Below are 19665 nucleotides of genomic sequence, written 5' to 3'. Positions count from 1 at the left end.
CGAGGATGAAGTATCATTTGTTGCTGTCACAGAAGAAAGGGTGGAGAGAGCCCTAACAACCAGTACCAATGTCCACAAGAATTGGATAATAGATTGCGATTGCTCACACCACATGTCTGCTAACAGGAGCAAGTTCCACAAGGATCCTAAAACTTTGCCTCTTGGAAACCAAGGATCCTAGTTGCCCTTGAAGAAAATGATTTATTGGAATATATTAACTCTGTTGTTCCAGAAGCTTCTAATGAGGCCCTAAAGCTTAGTGGAAGAAAAACAAAGTGATGGCCAAAAAGATCAAAATAGATTTTGTTAAAGATAATCTAATTCCAATCATCTCCAAATTAGAATCAGCTAAAGAGATGTTTGATACCTTGAAGGAGTTATATGAGATCAATATCACCAGAAGAGCTCTTGCATTAAGAAGTCAATTGCTGCATATTAAGATGTCTAAATGAGAATATGTAGTCTCTTACTTCATGAAGATTACAGAACTAAAAGATCAACTTGCTTCCATAGGTAAATCTTTTAGTGATAAAGATCTGGTTATGATTGCTATGAATGGACTTCCTCACTCATGGGCATAATTCATTCAAGGCATCAGCGGTAGAGGAGAACTTCCTAAGTTTGATCACTTAAAGGAGATTGTATTCAAGAAGAATGCAGACTGGAAGCAAGACGTATTTATCGAAAATCCTTCTCTGAAGATGATCATGTACTTGTTGCTCATATTTTCAAAAGAAAAGGAAAGAAAGACAATTTTTAAAGGTTCAAAAAGAAAGGTCTTGATTCTTCTCCCGACTCCAAGAAAAAGAAAAGAAATATCTCACATTAAGTGCTTCACATGTGATAAGTTTGGTCACTTTGCAAGAGATTGTCATGTCAAACCAAAACCTTCTCATGGAGTCAGTGTTGCAGATGTGGTGAACTCCTCTCCAAAAAAGGAGCCTAGCAATGATCTTGAAGGTTTTCTTTTTGTTTCGGCTCTTTCCAGCAATATTCTCTCTAAAAGTGATACGCGGTCGATTAATAGCGGAGGCTCTCGTTACATCACTGGTTTTAAAGATCACTTATCAGATTTAAAAGTAAAAGCAGTCATCTGCATGTCATTATTGGTCATGATGTTAGCTATTCTAATAAAGGTGTTGATTCTACTTATTTTCAATTGAACTCTGGTATTCATCTTCATCTAAGTGGTGTTCTTTATGTTCCGGGTATAAAGAGAAATCTGATCTCCATCTCAGCTTTAGAGGATAAAGGATACCGTGTAGCCTTTGTTGATGGGAAAGTATTGGCTTGGCAAAAAGAATTCTGATTTTAAATCAGCTAGTGAAATTGGAATTGTCGAGATAGTCTTTATCAACTTTCAGCTTGTCCTCCTCAAGCTCTTTCTTTGAATTCATCTGATTCATGTGAATTATGGTACAAGAGATTTGGTCACTTAAATTTCAGGACTCTATGGAGAATGTTGTTATTGGTCTTTCCAAACTTAATCAGGATCGTCAAGAAGTTTGCAAAGGTTGTACCTTAGGTAAGAATATCAAGAGTACTTTTCATAGTAGTGGGTCTAGATCTAAGGAAATTTTAGAAATCATTCATTCAAATTTATGTGGCCCTATGTATGTTGCTTCTCTTAGTGGATTCTGGTATTATATTCAATTTATTGATGATTACTCTCATTAAGTGTTGGATCTACTTTCTTCAGCCTAAAGAAGTAGATGAAGTGTTGTCTCAATTCAAAGAATTTAAGGCATTAGTTGAGAATATGTCTAACAAAAGTATTAAGACTTTGAGATCGGACAGTGGTGGAAAATGTGTCTGGAATTTTTCAGAAGTAAGGATTAAGGGGGAGTTTCGTGTCCCCTGTAATCCTCAGCATGACGGTATGGCTGAAAGAAGGAATAGGACTGTTATTGAAGCAACTGAGTTAATGATTCATGCTCAAAGTCTTCCTATTTTTTATGGGCTGAAGCTTGCAGAGCAACAGTATGCATTCAGAATTGTTGTCCCCATCAAATTCTTGGCGACTTGACTCCAAAAGAGGCCTTCTCAAGTATTAAACCAATTATAAGTTATTTCAGAATCTTTTGATGTGCAGTTTATGTTCATATCCCTAAGGAGAAAGGGTGTAAACTCAAACCTTCGCATAAGAAAGGTACCTTTGTTGGTTATAGTGATTCATCTAAGGCATATAGAATCTATATTTCAAGACAAAAACGAATTGAAATTAGCAGATGGTACCTTTGATGATATAAGGCATGTAAATTTTCGAAAGACTCGAGTTCTGAAAATATTGAAGAAGATGTTGAAAATCTTCAAGACCCTATCATGTCTAATCAAGAACCTCCTTTAGAGATTTAGAGGGAGTCTACTGATACAGATCTTTATGCTGCCCTCCTGAGCATGTAGATATTTCAGCAGGTCCTAGCTATTCTTCAGCTAGCAAGAAACGTCCTCTATGGGCTAGAAATCTTATGGATAAAGTGAGTCCAATGCTGCTCCTCGAGGCACATTTAGAGAAAGTAAGAGGCCTCATAAGTTTGTTGGTTATGTTGTTCTAACGAATCACATAATTGCCTCAGAACCCTTTAGTGTTGAAGAAGCTTCTAAATGGCAAGTATGGAAAGATGCGATGATGGAAGAGTATCAGTCAATTCTTAAAAATTATGTTTGGGATATTGTTCCAAGACCCAAAGGTAAGTTTGTGGTTTTGTCCAAGCGGCTGTTTAAAATTAAGCATTTTGTTGATGATAGTATAGAGAAATATAAGGTCAGATTTGTTGCTAGGGGCTTCTCGCAAAAGGAGGGCATAGATTATGAGGAGACTTTTTCTCTCGTGGCTTGCTATACATCTATCAGAAGAACTATAATCAGTATTGCAGCAGTAAATGGCTGGAAACTCCATCCAATGGATGTTAAAACCATGTTCCTAAATGGTGTCATTCAAGAGAAAGTCTTTATTGAACAGCCTAAAGGGTTCATTATTCATGACAAAGTCTCTCATGTTTGCAAACTGAAAAAGGCTTTATATGGTCTCAAGCAAGCCCCTCGTGCACAGTATGAAAGGATTGATGGCTATCTTCTTAGATTGGTGATGATGGTTTGATTGCTAAGTGTAAAGAGAATCTTACTTCAGACTTCAAAATGAAAAATCTTGGCTTCTTGCATTTTTTTCTTGGTCTTGAGGTATGGCAATCCTCTAAGAGTATTCTTCTAAGCCAAGGTAAATATGCTATAGATATACTAAAGAGGTTTGGTATCCATGGCCACACCAATGGAAACAAATCTAAAGAAACTTTATAAGGATGCTGCTGGTTCAGATTTGGTTGATGCTACTATCTATAGACAACTCATTGGTTTTCTTATGTACTTAGTTAACACAAGGTTTGATATCTTCCATACCGTTAATATCTTGAGTCAATTTATGTGTAAACCAAGGCATATACATTTAGTTGCAGCCAAACATATTCCAAGATATGTGTGTGGTACCTTGGGATATGGTTTATTTTTTGCATCAAAAGCTGTGCTAGCTTGCTACTAACAAAAGGAGTAGTTCAGGTTATTGTTTCAGCATGGGTTTAGCCATGATCTCATGGTGCAGCAAGAAGCAAACTTGTGTGGTTCAAAGCACTGCTGAAGCAGAGTATGTTGCAACATGTATGGTCGCAAAAGTTGTGTGGCTTCGCAAATTACTTGTTGGTCTTTTTGGTCAAATGTCTGAATCTATTATGATTATGTGTGATAATCAAAGTTGTGTAAAGCTTTCTATTAATCCTATTTTTCATGACAGATCCAAAATGTGGAGATAAGATATCACCATCTTAGAGGTATGATTCAAAGGAAAGTCATTGAACTAAAGTATGTTTCTACTAAACAACAGGTTGCTAACATTCTCACGAAGCCTCTTTCTAGGGTGATGTTTAACTACTTACTCTATGCATTAGTGCATTTAGTTTGACAATTTTAGATGCATTTAGTTTTACTATTTTAGATGGATTTTAGTTGCAAACCGCAAAAGTGCATAATTGTTCACAAACATGGAGGAGCTACAATTTCTAGCCTTGCATCAAATTTGAGGCAATATCATAGTGTGGGATATTACAACAAGACACCGTGTAGATCTTGCAAGCGACTACAGCTTCATTCCCATGTTAACTAGCACCAACGAGCAACAACACATAACAGTGCTGCAGTACAACATAACAAAATATAATTACATGATATAACATTTAAATAATCATTATTCATCATTTGAGCATTTATCTACTAAAAGTAAAAGAAAAAATCCACAGCATAAAAGCACACCAGAAATGAATCCAACAATTTCCACCTGATAACATATAAACCATAAAGTTTGAATACAAAATAAACCAGGTTTCATCATAAAGCATCATGTCACATCTTAGCATCATCATGCAGACATGATCAAATTGAATAGCAACATCATCTAACGTCTAGTAGCTATGATATTCATAATCAAAATAATGTATAGTCATCGAAGCATCTCATTATGCAAATAAACATGTAAAATCTATCAAAGTGTCTCTCAGGGCAAAATAACCATAGAACAGAATGCAAACATGGGAGGCATTACAATGGTAGCCTCAAGCAAGCATATTATACAGAAGTACAACTCTTAACTACAACCAGAATCCTCCAATAAGAAAAGAAATAAAGCCTCTAGCAACTTCCATAGTTTACATTGAGTTCATCTAAGAGATGGTCAATCAACCTTGACCTCGGACATAACCATTATGCATTGAAACCATACTCGATTGCAATTAATTGCAAGGACTCATCAGAATCGATTAATGAAAAGAATTAAGAAAATTTCCACAATTCAATTCCTATGATCACATTTAAAGGTTTCAACACACAAGATAGTACCATATGATATGTATGCACAATAAGGTAAGTATATGAGATGTATGCACAATAAGGTAAGTTGCCGGTTTGGTTTCCAGTTTGGCTGCTAGTTTGAAATTTTGGTTCGACATTCGCTCAAAAAAAAATTGCATTGGGTTCGGGTTCATTTTGGGTTCATTCATACAAGATTTATATATATATATTCTTTAATCTTCCAAAACACACTTAAAAGAAAAGCTGAGTCACATATATTTGTTGGGTGATAGTTGAGATTAGTTTCAACTTCTTTATATCAGGCAGGCAACTAATCTTTAACAATAATAAACAAACAGTAATCATAATAATCTAACAAACAGTATGAACCACTTTTTACGTAGCATCTCCAGACAAATTTTAATTGCTCTTCCCCAAACGTCTGACTTATAACGAGTTTTCCTATTTCCTAGAAAGATTTTGAAGATCTGGAGATGGTGTTATTACTCAGCTTCTGCAGAAACACATCACTTGGATACAAAACAAAATTCCTTCTCTGCATAATGAATACAATCTTATTGTGCTGACAGGAAGCAAGAAGCTTACTCAGCAAATGTAAAGGACTTTTCAAGCATATATACCGATGGATAATTAATAGTTTTTTGCATGGTTATCGGGAGACCCGTCTCCCCCCTAAAAGTCGCGTCTCGGAGACCGAGACACGTCTCGGAGACTTTTCGCGTCTCCGAAGACCTCAAAAAAGGTTGGAGACTTCATGACGAAGTCTCCTGAAGTCTCCTCGTCTCCTAATCCAAAAAGTGAAGTCTCCCCGAAGTCTCCTGATAAAATATAAATGTAAAATATAATATTAAATAATTTTATATATTTTAGCCCTCATTTAAATGTTTTTAATGCAAAAATTAAGACCATCAATAATTTAAATGATTAAATCATTTAAAATATTTTATTTAATAATTTAATAAATTAATAACTTTAAAAACATTAGAAACACTTTTAAAAAATCATTTTTATTCTGAATTCCAAGTGAACCAACAATAATTAGAAATATTTGAGAAATAATTAAAACCACTAAGAACAACCAAAACTATTTAAATTTTTAAATTAAAAATGTAGATATTTATGTTGTGATATTTCTATAGATATTTATGTTTACAAATATCCGATTGAACTTCCAAGATATTTATATTATAATTTATTATATCTCCTACTATTTTGGATTCTATCACGAGGTGATACTCCTGAGTTGCAATCATTTGCAATAAGATTGCTGTCACAAGTGGCTAGTTCTTCAGCTTCTGAGAGGAATTGGAGCACTTATGGTTTTATTCATTCATTAAAGAGGAACCGATTGGGATCAAAGAAAGCAAAGAACTTGGTGTACATGCATAGCACACTCCGCCTTCTCTCTTGTGTTGATCCTACATATATGGAAGGTCCCTCAGCAAAATGGGATCAAATTGCACATGATGGAGATGTTGCAGCCATGGTGGAAGAAGCGGTTGACCCAAATGACCTTAATGATTTGCCCCCAGTTGTACTACCATCAGAGGAACCTGAGTTGGAGAGTGATGATTTTTTGGAGAGCATGATAGCTGAAGACCTTGAGATGGATGATCACAACCCTGTGGAGTAGATGATAGTACCATTGACATACTAATACTAGATATATTTCTGTTTTTTGTTTATTGTACAATGTGTTCATTTTTGTTTGCATATCGGCAATTCAGCATCAAACTATACTTTTTTGAATTTAAAATTTGAATATGTAATGATAATCTCAGCGATTATCAATCTGATATGATGGTGATCATATGCAATATTCGAAAAACAAATGTCTATGAGATACAATATTGTGATCATGTGAGTTTTGAAATCTTTTACTCTATGAATCTATTTTAATTTTTAATGTGACAACACTATTATTATTTACTTTAGTCTTTTAGTCTTATAGTACTACTATTTTCAAGTTTTGTATTTACTTTTAGTACTAGACTCTTTTAAGTTTAAACTATTAAAAATTTAATTTAAAAATAAAATTAAAAAATTGCCGTCTCTAAGTACCCCGTCTCCTATTTGAAAAATTGCCGTACCAGTACCGGAGACCTCAAAGTCTCCCCGTCTCCCGGTGACCTTGGTTTTTTGACATTATTGAAAAATATTTAGGCTTGTAATCTTTTGTGGCCCAAAAATGACATAAATAAAAAACAAAAATCACCACTAAAACGTTATGTTGAACCAACGACTAGGAAAATACGTACGAAATTGCTGTGAATTTGGTGTCGAGTTGTTTTGTAATTCTTGAATTTGTCGGCATTCATCTAAAAATTGCACAGGATCCTGCTGACTAATTTGGTAGCAAATGACTCAAAAAATAGAAAATTCCCATCGAATGAAAATCGCATTTGAATGTTGAATAAACCAACTACCGAATGTCAAGTTCAACATATGAATGTGGTATCTTAGACAATAAGAGATAAATACTTGAAACTCTTATTTGGTGTTACTTAACCTAGCTTTAATACCATGTTAATGTTTTAGACCAAGAAATGAAACAATATGAAACTGTACTTATCCTAGGAAAACCCTCCTACTTGAGGGAGAAAAACCTAGCCACACAAAAATTTGATTCTTATTGAATAAGCAAAAGTCTGGATACAAAACTCACAAGCTTAATCCTCCACTAAGACGGTTAACTCTTGGCAATCACTCAAGAAATATCATATTATACAATTATTTAACCATACGCTAAACTCCTACAGCAAAACAATCATCAACATAACAACATTGTCAATAATGATCACACCATATCGTTCTTTCACCACTTCCACAGATATTACACTCGCACTAATACTTTGTTGAGGATATTATCACTGAATACACTTCACAAGGATAAATCAAAATGATGCTACAAGATATCACATGTTGCAAGACAGTGAAATTGCACTATATTCAAGTGTTGCTACAATATAACGCTCGTTGCAAGGCAGAAACATTACATAATCTAGTACTGCTGAATAGACACGAACCATGGGGCATAATGAATAGGGCATGGACATACATGGTGACCTCTAGAGTTCTAACGTCTCTTCATATTAACAGCTCTTCAAAAGCGCAACTTGTCACGACTTGAACTAAGAGACTCTTCATACTATAACCGGAAGTCTCCTCATTTCCTAATATGTGTCTTTTCATATTTGGAAACGCATGTCTCCAAACGTGAGAATATGAAAGAGTGCCATTGCAGGTAATCAGGATATCTCCTGCAGCTACAAACATCAACAAAGATTGCTAGCATATGGAAGATTTTATTAACAAAGAGTAAAAAGAGCCAAGGTTTTAAAATGGCTTCAATAATGATGATCTTTCCAACCCATGGGTATAAATGGTATACTCTTACCACTTTCCCCATGCTCAATCACTCATCATAAGAAGAACATGAAAAAAAAATATCTTGTTAAGCACTTCAGATCTCTCTCTAGAATGTGCTTTTGAGAAAAATGGATTTTATTTACCATATTTATAGATTTAAATTTGTTTTAAAAACCCCACCATTACATTGTTCCTTAAGGCTGCAAACAATTTCAAAATCCCAGCCAAGCAAAAAAATGATAACCCCATATCTAACTCCTCAACCTCTACTAAAACGCATCTTTGCTTCCCTTAAGACCTAATGTTGTAATCATAGTCATTGATAATCCCAAATTCCCAAGCCCCGTGGGCTTACCGTCTTGATTCCTTCCAAGTTTCATCAGCTTGAGGAAACTAAAACCAAGGGCTCCAACCATATCTATGAAAAATCCAACCAGCTAACAAAGGAAAAAGAACTATTGGGGATTCCCCTATTGATATTGTGGCAACTAATCATGTAGTGGGGGTTGATGCTGTGGCACCTTCTCGATTTTTTGGTGCTTTTTTCGGGAAAAGAAAACCGGCAACATTTTAAAAACCCTAAAATGGTCAATTTAGAGGTTGCCCTAAAACGTTGTTATAAGCGGCTGAGATGCATAATGCATTGTAATGTTGGTTAACATTTTCGTTGGATAATAGAAAGGTTGAAGGCTGTGTAGGTAGACGCAGCCCAAGTTTTTGGGTGAACCACATTAAATCTGTGTTATCTATGTTCTTTGTGTTTTCTTCTATTGTTTCTGCATATAACTGTTTATTCTTATATTGTTCCTGATCTATCAAACCCTAACATCCCCTCTAGATGCTTTCTTCCCATCTCCATGTTCACCCTATTGAGAATACCAGCTCCCATTTGTTGTTCCTATGAACACAACTAGGAATCCAAAGGCCAATGGACCTATGCAAGATGAGATGGCAATCCTAATAAAGTGCATATTTTTGAGTGCCTCAATTGAGAAAACTCGGAAGGCCACATTCACTCTTTGGAGGAAAACCTCAATCTTCATAAAAACTTCTTGTAATGGTTTCTGTGGTAGCACTTAAAATGCTTGAAAAAGTATTAATGTTAGCCTTTAGGAATATTCTTTATTATTTTGTACTTATTATTTGTAAGTCTTATCCTCTTTGTTATCACTCTTATCCTATGGATAAAGTGTTTGTAATCTTTATGTAAGGAGACTTTTGCTCTTTAGTTTAATATCCTTTCGCTCCTTAGTTTAATATCAGAAATCTTGATAATGATTCCATATTTAATTTTCATAATATGGTATCAGAGCCCAAACCAAGCTTTGGGATCTGAGAAAGTGAATCATCCTAGGGACTGCTGCTGGCAATGATCAATCATGGAATCACTTATGAAGCACACTGAAGAGACAAAAGGATGCCACATGGAATAGTGCAAAATCTTATGGTACTGTATAGTAGTTTGTAGAACCAGCATTCTACAAATTTCTGCCACAATATTTTTGTGTGAAATTCATATAATTTATTGAGTCTAAATTTTCAATTATATTGTGCAAGGGTATTTAGCAAAAAATTGCAGTAAGTTTTGAGTGCTAAGAATCACAGATTTCCTAATCTCGAGATGAATATCAATTTTTTTTCAAAACTTCATTGTCCTTTATGAGTAGAACCAGTAGACCTTCATGGACATTGTGGACATAAACTCTTATGTTTGCCAAAAAAAGCACATCCATGCCTCAGCCACTTTTTGGTAATAAAGAAAAGATGGTGTAACCTAATGCACATCCTAATTGTACTTATAAAGCACACTGAAGAGACAAAAGGATGCCACATGGTATAGTGCAAAATCTTATGGTACTGTATAGAAGTTTGTAGAACCAGCATTCTACAAATTTGTGCCACAATATTTTTGTGTGAAATTCACATAATTTTAACAACAAATTGAGTATAAATTTTCAATTAAATTGTGCAAGGGTATTTAGAAAAGAATTCCAAAAAGTTTTGAGTGCTAAGAATCATAGATTTTTTAATCTCAAGATGAATATCAATATTTTTTCAAAAATTCATTGTCCTTTATGAGTAGAACCAGTAGACCTTCATGGACATTGTGGACATAAACTCTTTGGTTTGCCAGAAAAAGCACATCCATGCCTCAGCCACTTTTTGGTAATGAAGAAAAGATGGTGTAACCTAACGCACATCCTAATTGTACAAAAGAATTAAGAGCTTCCACAGTGTCCACTGAATATTGGCTTGAAAATAGTTTAACTTATTTAAGGGTGCAACAAGCAAAACCTCAGTACACCATTATTGTGCATAGGAGCTGCAAACTACTGCTACCTTCCAGAACTTTGGTATTTATAGAGAAATAAAAGTTTAGACAAGAGATGTGTTTTTTAGAGATAGAAGCAAATTTAACTAGGTAAATGACGATTCACGATTGCATGGGAAAATCAGAGAAGATTGTGGGAAAAGATGATGCTAACTCAGGATGAACATATGGAGATTTCTGAGGTTATCCTATATTTATCAGTATGCAGCTGCATATTCAAGTGGAACAAATGCATATGCTCAACAGTTTTTTCATTTGAAATGCTTGGAAGCATCACTAGAAAAAGACCTAGATGGTCAACTCTGACAAATACAAGAATGCTCCCTTATTTATGATATAATATAACCATTTTCATTCAAACTGACAAGAAAACTTAACTGACAAACAATACGTGCCAGGTCAGACAACATAAATCCCACCATGGTCAGAGGAAGAAAGATATTAATTGGCAAAACATTAGCTATTTCATATGCAAACTTATTTCAAAAACTTACATTCAGGTTACTCATTAAGTTTGAGATGAATAGGAAAACCCTTTGAAATTAATGTCTGGACAAGCACACCCAGCACAAATCATCATGTCTGTAACCCCAATATCAAAAAATGTTTAAAATCCAGCTAAGAGTTCAGCACACTTGTATATAAATTAATTTTTATTCCAAATACTGCAAGCTCGCTCATGGCGTCGTCGTTATATAGTTATACTAGGAAAGAAAGCAAATATTCTACTGGTAATTAGATGCAAAGGATTGGTTATTACTGCCACGGCAGAGCTTTGTAAAACAGAGTATACAACTAACAGACAGAGATTAGCCTCAAATGATATCTAGTAGAAGTACAGTTGCAACATCCTCTACAAAAACGTATGATTATTACAGGATGCTGACCATATTTCACCATCAATATGTGGCTCCTACCCAGAGTTAAAAAAATTCTCTATAGACAACCACAAGTACAATACATACCATGATATATTCTGCCACCATATGACGATACTTTGCATGCTCTTCTTCATTTCCTTCCAGTTGATCTGCCATGGCCCTAGAAAGGTGACAAAAGATTAGCTGTGTATATTCCTTCACTACTCGAAAATCAAATCAAAATAGCTATTATACATAATGAATCAATATTATTTGTTATTCAAAATGCAAACTGAGTCAAGATCCAACAGACCTGAAGAAACAGTTTCCATCTGCTGTTACATGGACAATTCTTAGGTCTAATGCTGCTAGCTGGGCACTAAATTTACTTGTATCCCCGGGCTTGCTTTGCCTTTTGATCTACAAGTTATAGAAGGTGATAAATTACATATACAATTAACTAGAAGTAGTGCACTTAAGAACCTTGGCAATAACCATAAGAGAGCAACCTTTTATATAATAAAGACAAATTCTAATATATTAAAGAAAGACTACTTCACAAAATCCCAGTTTAGGCGAGTGGGGCAGCATGAGACAAAGAAGAAAAGATGAGAGCTCAAAGATAAAAGAGAAAGCACATCGCCTGAGATATATGGCAGGCTTAAGTGGAGATTTGAGGCTGGAACAGTAATAGAAAAGAACCATTAATAATGTTTTAGTTCAAACACTATTTAACAGGTCATAAACAATCGAGAAATCAGCAAAATAAGTCACATGCAGCACCAGCACTCCTCTACAGGATTTGATCACTTGAATATTTCCTGGGCCTCAAGTGAGAGACAAGTAGAAGATGAGAATGTAGAAGACTGGCTCTCACTGTAGCCCATTGACACAAACAATATTTTGTTTAGTAGCTGATGTCATCATCTCAATCCTTGCTGGCATTAGATAGTGATGTAACAACTTGAGGTTTGTTCTGGCAGTTATGATAACCAGTGACCATAGTCTCGCCACTCTTATAGCAAGTTTGATATCAAGCTTGGCATGCCTCCCTGTACTAAGAAAATCATATCATTCACTACTTATAAATGAAATCTTTTGTTCGAAGTTGCTGAACTGGAATCGGGTGTGGGTATTTGGGTACAGTATGCCAGTAAAGCAGAAATGTTTTTGGGGACTAGGTACATACATACAAAAAAACATATAAAAATCATAAATATATACATATTTGCAGCCTAAAAACAAGAATTGAACTCAGAATACCACATATCATGCATATGGTAAATAAAATTATCATAACTATATATATTTGAAATGAAATATACCAATTCAATACCAAATTGTCAAAACTTGAAGGTTATGATAGATATTTTGAATTCATTGCTCATTGAATTAATATTAAAATAATACAAATAGGAATCAACAGAAGATGGGTTATCATGAACACCAACACCAGCATCCTTACTGACATTACATGATGCAGCCAGATTAGAAGAACCACATGCAACCATATGACCACTTGCACTACGAGTATGTTGGGTGTACAACTACACAAAAAAAGATTGTGGGGCAGCTGAAAATTCAAATCAACTAGTTCACTCTAGATCTACATCCCACGACTCCATGCCCCTCTTCCTTGCACTCATGCTGTTTATGATTAAGGTGGTAAAAATTGGAATGCACATAAACTAGATTTCCTAACTGTGTCAATTGGTTGCAACATGTTGTGCATCCTTCACCTACCTCTCACAATCACATTGATTAACAACCGATTTATCACATCCTTCTATCCATTCAAAACAATGGACAACTTTGTTTGTTTCCATTAATTCCAAATAGATGCTAATGAATTGTCTAAACATTTTTACCTCATTTGCTAGCAAACTGTTGCACACCTCATTAAATTGCCTTTTGTACCATTGTGGAGTCTCATTTACTTTTCCAAACACATCTTGCCAACACGATGATCCAACAACATTGTACAACAAAAGTTTGCATACAGACATCTTGCAATAGTTTTATCTGCAATATCTCATGTCATTCCGAAATACCCTCTCTAATGGCCCTCTTCATTATCTTCACATTAAAAGGTTTTCCTTAATTCTACCCAGACATGGGTTTCTCTCCACCACATCAAGTAATACATTGTGAGATGCAAAAGTAGGGAGCGTCCATGATCCCCTCCTCTAGATGGCCTACGCTATGAGAAACTCTTGCATCTGCATCCCCATGCTCTAATATATTCTATTATTTGATGAGGTGTCTCACCTTTACCATCATCTCTTGGATATGCTTTGAGTCCCATGTTGGACATGACACAAGAATGGGCTTTCACCTGGCTATATAAGCAAGTATGCTTCTAGTTGTAGGCATTGCACATCTAAACAAACATTCCACAACCTCAAATTTGTTGCATTAGTTATACATGCCTTCATGACAGTAATCATCAGTTGGCTTTTAACGTGAGACAACCAATGAAGCTATTACTGGTTGCCATTATACTCTCCACAACAAATTTGAAAAACAATTACTGACTAATAAATATCAAATATTTAAAATTAATATTTATTTCTATTTTATTTTATTTTTGAAGGGTGTAACCCATCACGACATACCAATAAAAAATTAATTATTGAACTTTAAAATTAATATTTATAATTAATATTTTATTTCATTTTTAAAAAACGAAATTATAATATTAAATATTTATAATTGTATATGAATATTAACGTGTTATATAATATAGTGTATACTAATTTACGGTTTGTTTTTTTTTTTTTTGAAAAAAGAGGTAAAGATTTATTCAATCAGAAAGAACAGCATGAATACAAAAAGCACTAACTAGCAGGTGACCCAAAAAGGGCCATGACTAATCCATCATGTCATCCTTAACAATCTTATCTACGGAAAGATACAATCCTAGGGCAAATCACCCTCTCCCCAAATATTCCAGCCAACCATCCTCTTAGAAGCCCACTTTGCCAAACAATCAACTGTCTTATTACATCACCTAGGAATATAACAAAAGGAAACCAATTCCAAACAGCCCCTCAAAGTCCGAATTTGTCTACCTACTATTGCTAGATGTCAATCTACATCCTTCAACCTCTACTTATTCAGCGTATCGATAGCAACTTGAGAGTCAGATTCACAAATAACTTTGTTCCAGCCATGACTACAACCCTGTTCAAGCACATAAAGAACAGCCAAAGCCTCCATTAGATTATTAGTCTGAAGTCCCTTGTAAATACAAGATAAGAAAAACAACTATACAATCTGAATAATAGGTATGTCACCTAGATCCACATTTACAAAAAGGACACACTTTGCCATCAAAGTTTCCTACACCATATTAATAATTCTCTGCCAAACTACTTGTTCCAACATCCTTTTATCCTGAAAAAATCTTTGATTTCTTTCTGGCCACAATTGCCAAAAAATAGAGGGGCCTAGATCCCAACCTACTATACTAGTTTACTATTTTGAAGCATTTTTATGATTTATTTCTAGCAGAGTAATTAGTGCACAGCTGCATACAATTAAAGAAGCATTGGAAAGGATATAATCAGATTACTTGCAAATGCTAATGACAGAGAACTCATTATCAAGTTTGCAGAGGACAAGGCAAAAGAGGTTAATGATCTTTGCTATCAACTAAGTATGGCCCATCTTTCTCTGTACAAATCAGAAAATAAGATATACATTACAACTACAACCAAGGAATAAAGTGCTAGTCCAAGGGAGATGGAGATAAAAACAATAGCATAAGGGATTAATAAGTTCCTTAGAGAGGAAATAGAGCACAATCATTCCATCATTTTACATGCTAAGGAGATCAGATACATTGATAGAGATAGGGAGTTACATATGTAGGATAATTACCCAGAAATATAAGATAAACAGCAATAAGGAATAATTAGAAATAGATACAAGAAACACACAAATTACTGTGGGAAAACCCTTCCAAAATTGAAGGGAAAAACCCAGCCAGACAACAAAATATCACTTTATTAATCATAAAATGTTCTAAGTGTACAATGCCTTTCGCTTGATGTGATATACATAGCACATAGAGAATCTTCATATTACAACTGAAGGTCTCTTCAGTTTCCCAAAACATAATTCTTTATTTTCAAATAAAACTCTTCGTATATCCATGTCTCAACGCATGTCGAATGATACATGTCTTTATATTTAATATTACAATTTAATCATGAGTGTCCTCTTCAATTAAAGGTGACCATAACGATAATAACGTCCATATTTCGAGAGATAAAGATCTCTATCGCAGCTACAATCCCCAACACTCCCTCTTAGCCAACAAGAGATCTTTAGCTAAACAACCACATAAGGTTGCAACCAAAATGTCAATGATAAAATCTAATCACGTGGATCCTATAAAATTCATGGAATAAAGATATTGTTAATAATCATGGAATCACTCAAGCTAACAAACCTATACCATTACTCACAATCATGGAATCACTCAACATGATAGATGGAAACATTAATTCATAATCATGGAATCACTCAACATGAAAAAACACATTCAACTTTCATTACAGACTCACTCAACGTGATGCTATCATGGAATCTCTTAACATAACAAACCTGCAAAAATCACAATCACCTTTTGTCACGGACTCACTCAACATGATGTTGTCATGGAATCTCTTGACATGACAAACTTGCAAAATCACAATCACCTTTCATCACAAACTCACTCAACGTGATGATGTCACGGAAATCACAACATATCTTAGAATAGGTTAGTAAGGTTTACAACCAGTATTTTTGCATAGACTCTCTCAACGTGATATAGTCATGGACTCTCTCAACATGACTTCCAACTCCCATCACAGAATCTCTCAATGTGATGACATCTTGGACTCTCTCTACATGATGTTCACTATGAATCTCTCAAAAGTGAGAAAGTTATTAGGTTGTCCTTACAACTTATTATTAATTTCACATGAACAATAAATCATAAAATCACAAATGAAACTCTTTTCCAACAAGAGTTTCAAATTCTACAATACCAAGCATGTAAAAAAATTGTCAGAGATTCCATAAACACTCCCTCTTAACTATGATCATCACAAGAAGATAGTTGATAAAGCCTCCCTCTGAAGCTAAAATATCTCCTCTTAAAACAACATCCTCTTCTCATTGCTTTTCTTGTTGCATCCTGTAACAAAGAGAGATTAGTAAATCAATCTGAAAGATTCCCAATTACGGTGACTGTAGAAATTACTGTTTGTTTCAAAATTTGAATCTATGACTAGAGTTTGTTACCACTGAATGCTCTTAAATAAATTCTGATTTCTTTTTTATTTTCCTTGTTTCTTTCAGTTTTTTGGAGTTGTAAAGTTTCTGCAAATTTTGTTCTAAAACTCAGACTTCTATAATATCCTTCGATTGCTGAAGATGATCTTCTTAATGTTCTGAAGGTAGGAGTTATCACCTTTAATCCTGATCTGAATTGTTTTATAAATCTGCAATAAATTGTATAGGTATTATTGCTTGAGGGAGCAGACTTATCTTTTATTGTGTGTCCTTAAACTACAATAATACCTACCTTTTATACCATGACCCTCTCTAGGTTGGCTCATACTCCACTTCCAGAAATCGGCGACCAATGGAGATAATTAAACATAACTAACATAACTGTTAAGTTATAGTTGGTGTTAAACATTAACATATACCAAAAATCGCCGCCCATCCTTTCATGAAGTGTAAGATATATAATGCCTTAAATGGTATTAAAAGGAAGAAGACTATGGTGTGGTCTGCACTCTCAGACTAGTATGATATCATTGTTATAAACTTAACACTCCCTCTTAACTTGATAATCATAGTGAGTTATAACATATCTAGCATCATCAATTACGATGAATAAGCATAGATTGATACTCTATATCTATCTGAATCTTCTTGAGAAAATGGCATCATGGAACACATGATACTGAGCCATATAACCATCTTGTGATATGACTCATCACTTATACTAGTGATGTCAATATTGCATGTAATGCAATACACACAAGATAAAATCCGAAGAATGATTAAACTCTTCATTTATCCAAGTTGTGACTCATAGGAATTGGTAATCCTATATCACAACTTGATCTTGAGTTAAGATCTACCAGAAAACAGGATAAAGTCTGAACAATAAATTCTTCCTTTATCCAAGTTGTGATTAATAGGCATAGAAATGCTTATGTCACAAATGATCTTGAACTCACCTAGATCTAACAATAGTTCTATATTGTCCAATACATTATCTGAGGGATCAACGTCTCTCATAATGTCTTTTATACAAGTATTCATTACCTCAAAGATCGTCACCTCTTAAATAATGAATACAGATGGTGGAGCCCATAACAGTCAATAGCCTAACAAAAATTATTTTATTAATAATTTAAAGAATGCAAATGAATTACAATTCAACCATACCAAGTCTTTTCCTGAAGTGATCTATCTTCACTCTAGAGAGGTTTGGTGAGAATGTTTGTTGTCTAATCTGCAGTGCAAATGTATTCTAATTTTACAATATTTATGTCTACCATATCTCTTACATAATTGTAAGGAATTTCAATATGCTTGGACTTGTCATGGAAAATTGGATTCACTGAAAGCTTGATCGAACTCTACTTATCACAATGAATAATCATAGAAATCATGGCTTGCCCAAATAATCCCACAAGCAACTTCCTTAGCCAAACTACTTCTCAAGAGGTCATCACTACTGCACTGTATTCGGCTTCTATGGAGCTTTGTGCTACCGAAGACTATTTTCTGCATATCCAAGATATCATTGCTGATCCTAAACTAAAACAGCATCCTAAAGTACTTTTTCTATCTTCAACACTTTCACCCCAATCTGAATTAGTGAATTTATGTTAATCTAAGTCAACTTTCTCATATTTGAGCCCAGGATTAAGAGTGTCTTGTAAGTATCTCATAATGTGTTTGACTGCAACTAGGGAAATCTCCTTTGGCTCACACATAAACTGTCTTAAGGCATTAACAGCATAGCAAATATCAGGTCTTGTATTTACCAAGTACATAAGGGACCCAATCATCTGTTTGTAGAGAGTAGAATCTATGGAAAGTGATTCTGTTGCTGCTTCTTTAAGTTTATGTAGATTAGTCTCCATAGGAAAAGACATCAACTTGCAATTCCACATTCTAAATCTCTTCAAAATATCTAATGTATACTTCTCTTGATTAAGTATAATACTATCAAAATTCTACCGTACTTCCAGTCCTAGGAAGTAATAAAGGAGTCCCAAGTCTTTCATCTCGAATTCTCTGATTAGATCTCTCTTGCAGTGATCTATGAGAAGATCATCACCTGTTATTAGTAAATCATCAACATACAATATCAAAATTACCATATCATCTTTATCTCTTTTATAATATAAATTTGGATTGGCTTCATTTTTGGAGAATCCTAAGCCTATGAGATACTTATCAATTCTTTCATACCAAGCCCTTGGAGCCTGCTTAAGCCCATTGAGAGTTTTCTTGAGCTTGCAAATAAAAACGTTAGCATCATGAGTTTTAAATCCCTCAGGTTGCTCCAAATATACTTCTTTTTTAATCTTTCCATTTAGGAATGTTGTTTTTACATCCATCTGATGTACTTTCCATCCCTTTGATGCAACAATGTCTAGGACTGCTCTTATAGAGGTGTATCTGGCAACATGAGCAAAAGTTTCTTCATAATTAATCCCTTCTTTCTGAGAGAATCCTTTTGCTACAGATCTAGCTTTGTATTTTTCAATGCTACCGTCAACAGCATGCTTTATTTTAAATATCCACTTGGAAGAAACAACAGATTTTCCTTTAGGTCTAGGAACAATTTCCCAAACATCATTCTTCATAATAGATTGGTATTCTTCTATCATAGCTTCTTTCCAAGCTATATGTTTAATAGCATTTAAAGTATTTGTTGGTTCTGATTTAGAGAAATCATTCATACTTGTTGTATAACTAGAAAATCTTTTGGGTCTTTTGCTTTCTCTAATTGTTCCAGAAGGTGCAGCAAAGTCATGTGCTTCCTCGATTGTTTTAATGGCCGAAAGTGGTCTTTTCTTTGAATTTTGAGTTTCTTCAAGATTAAGGTTTTGAATTTCATCTTCAATTTCTTCTATGTTCTCCCTCTAAGACTCAAACTCAGTATTTCTTTCAAAACTAGGTAAAGGAGAGGGTTCTTCAGAACTTAGGACTCTTTTGAATGCTAGA

At 34.5% G+C, this 19665-nt stretch overlaps 1 protein-coding gene across 4 annotated transcripts in view; it reads right to left on the bottom strand.

Moving 5' to 3' along the window:
* Positions 1 to 19665, bottom strand: part of LOC149573120 (SEC-C motif-containing protein / OTU-like cysteine protease family protein) — a 92450-nt gene that overhangs the window by 56402 nt on the left and 16383 nt on the right. For all 4 annotated transcript variants that reach the window (XM_089814299.1, XM_089814297.1, XM_089814298.1 and 1 more), the window contains exons 2-3: positions 11729 to 11835; positions 11521 to 11596 (exon numbers count right to left, since the gene is read on the bottom strand). In XM_089814299.1, the coding sequence (XP_089670425.1) occupies positions 11521 to 11596; positions 11729 to 11835 (183 nt within the window). The remainder of the gene's footprint in view (positions 1 to 11520; positions 11597 to 11728; positions 11836 to 19665) is intronic.

The sequence above is a fragment of the Cupressus sempervirens genome, chromosome 2, assembly GCF_028749045.1.
Source record: "Cupressus sempervirens isolate cs-2001-9-10 chromosome 2, ASM2874904v1, whole genome shotgun sequence".
NCBI classification, from domain to species: domain Eukaryota; kingdom Viridiplantae; phylum Streptophyta; class Pinopsida; order Cupressales; family Cupressaceae; genus Cupressus; species Cupressus sempervirens.
The sequence above is the reverse complement of the archived record's forward strand: the minus strand, read 5'-3'. Positions and strand labels throughout refer to the sequence as shown.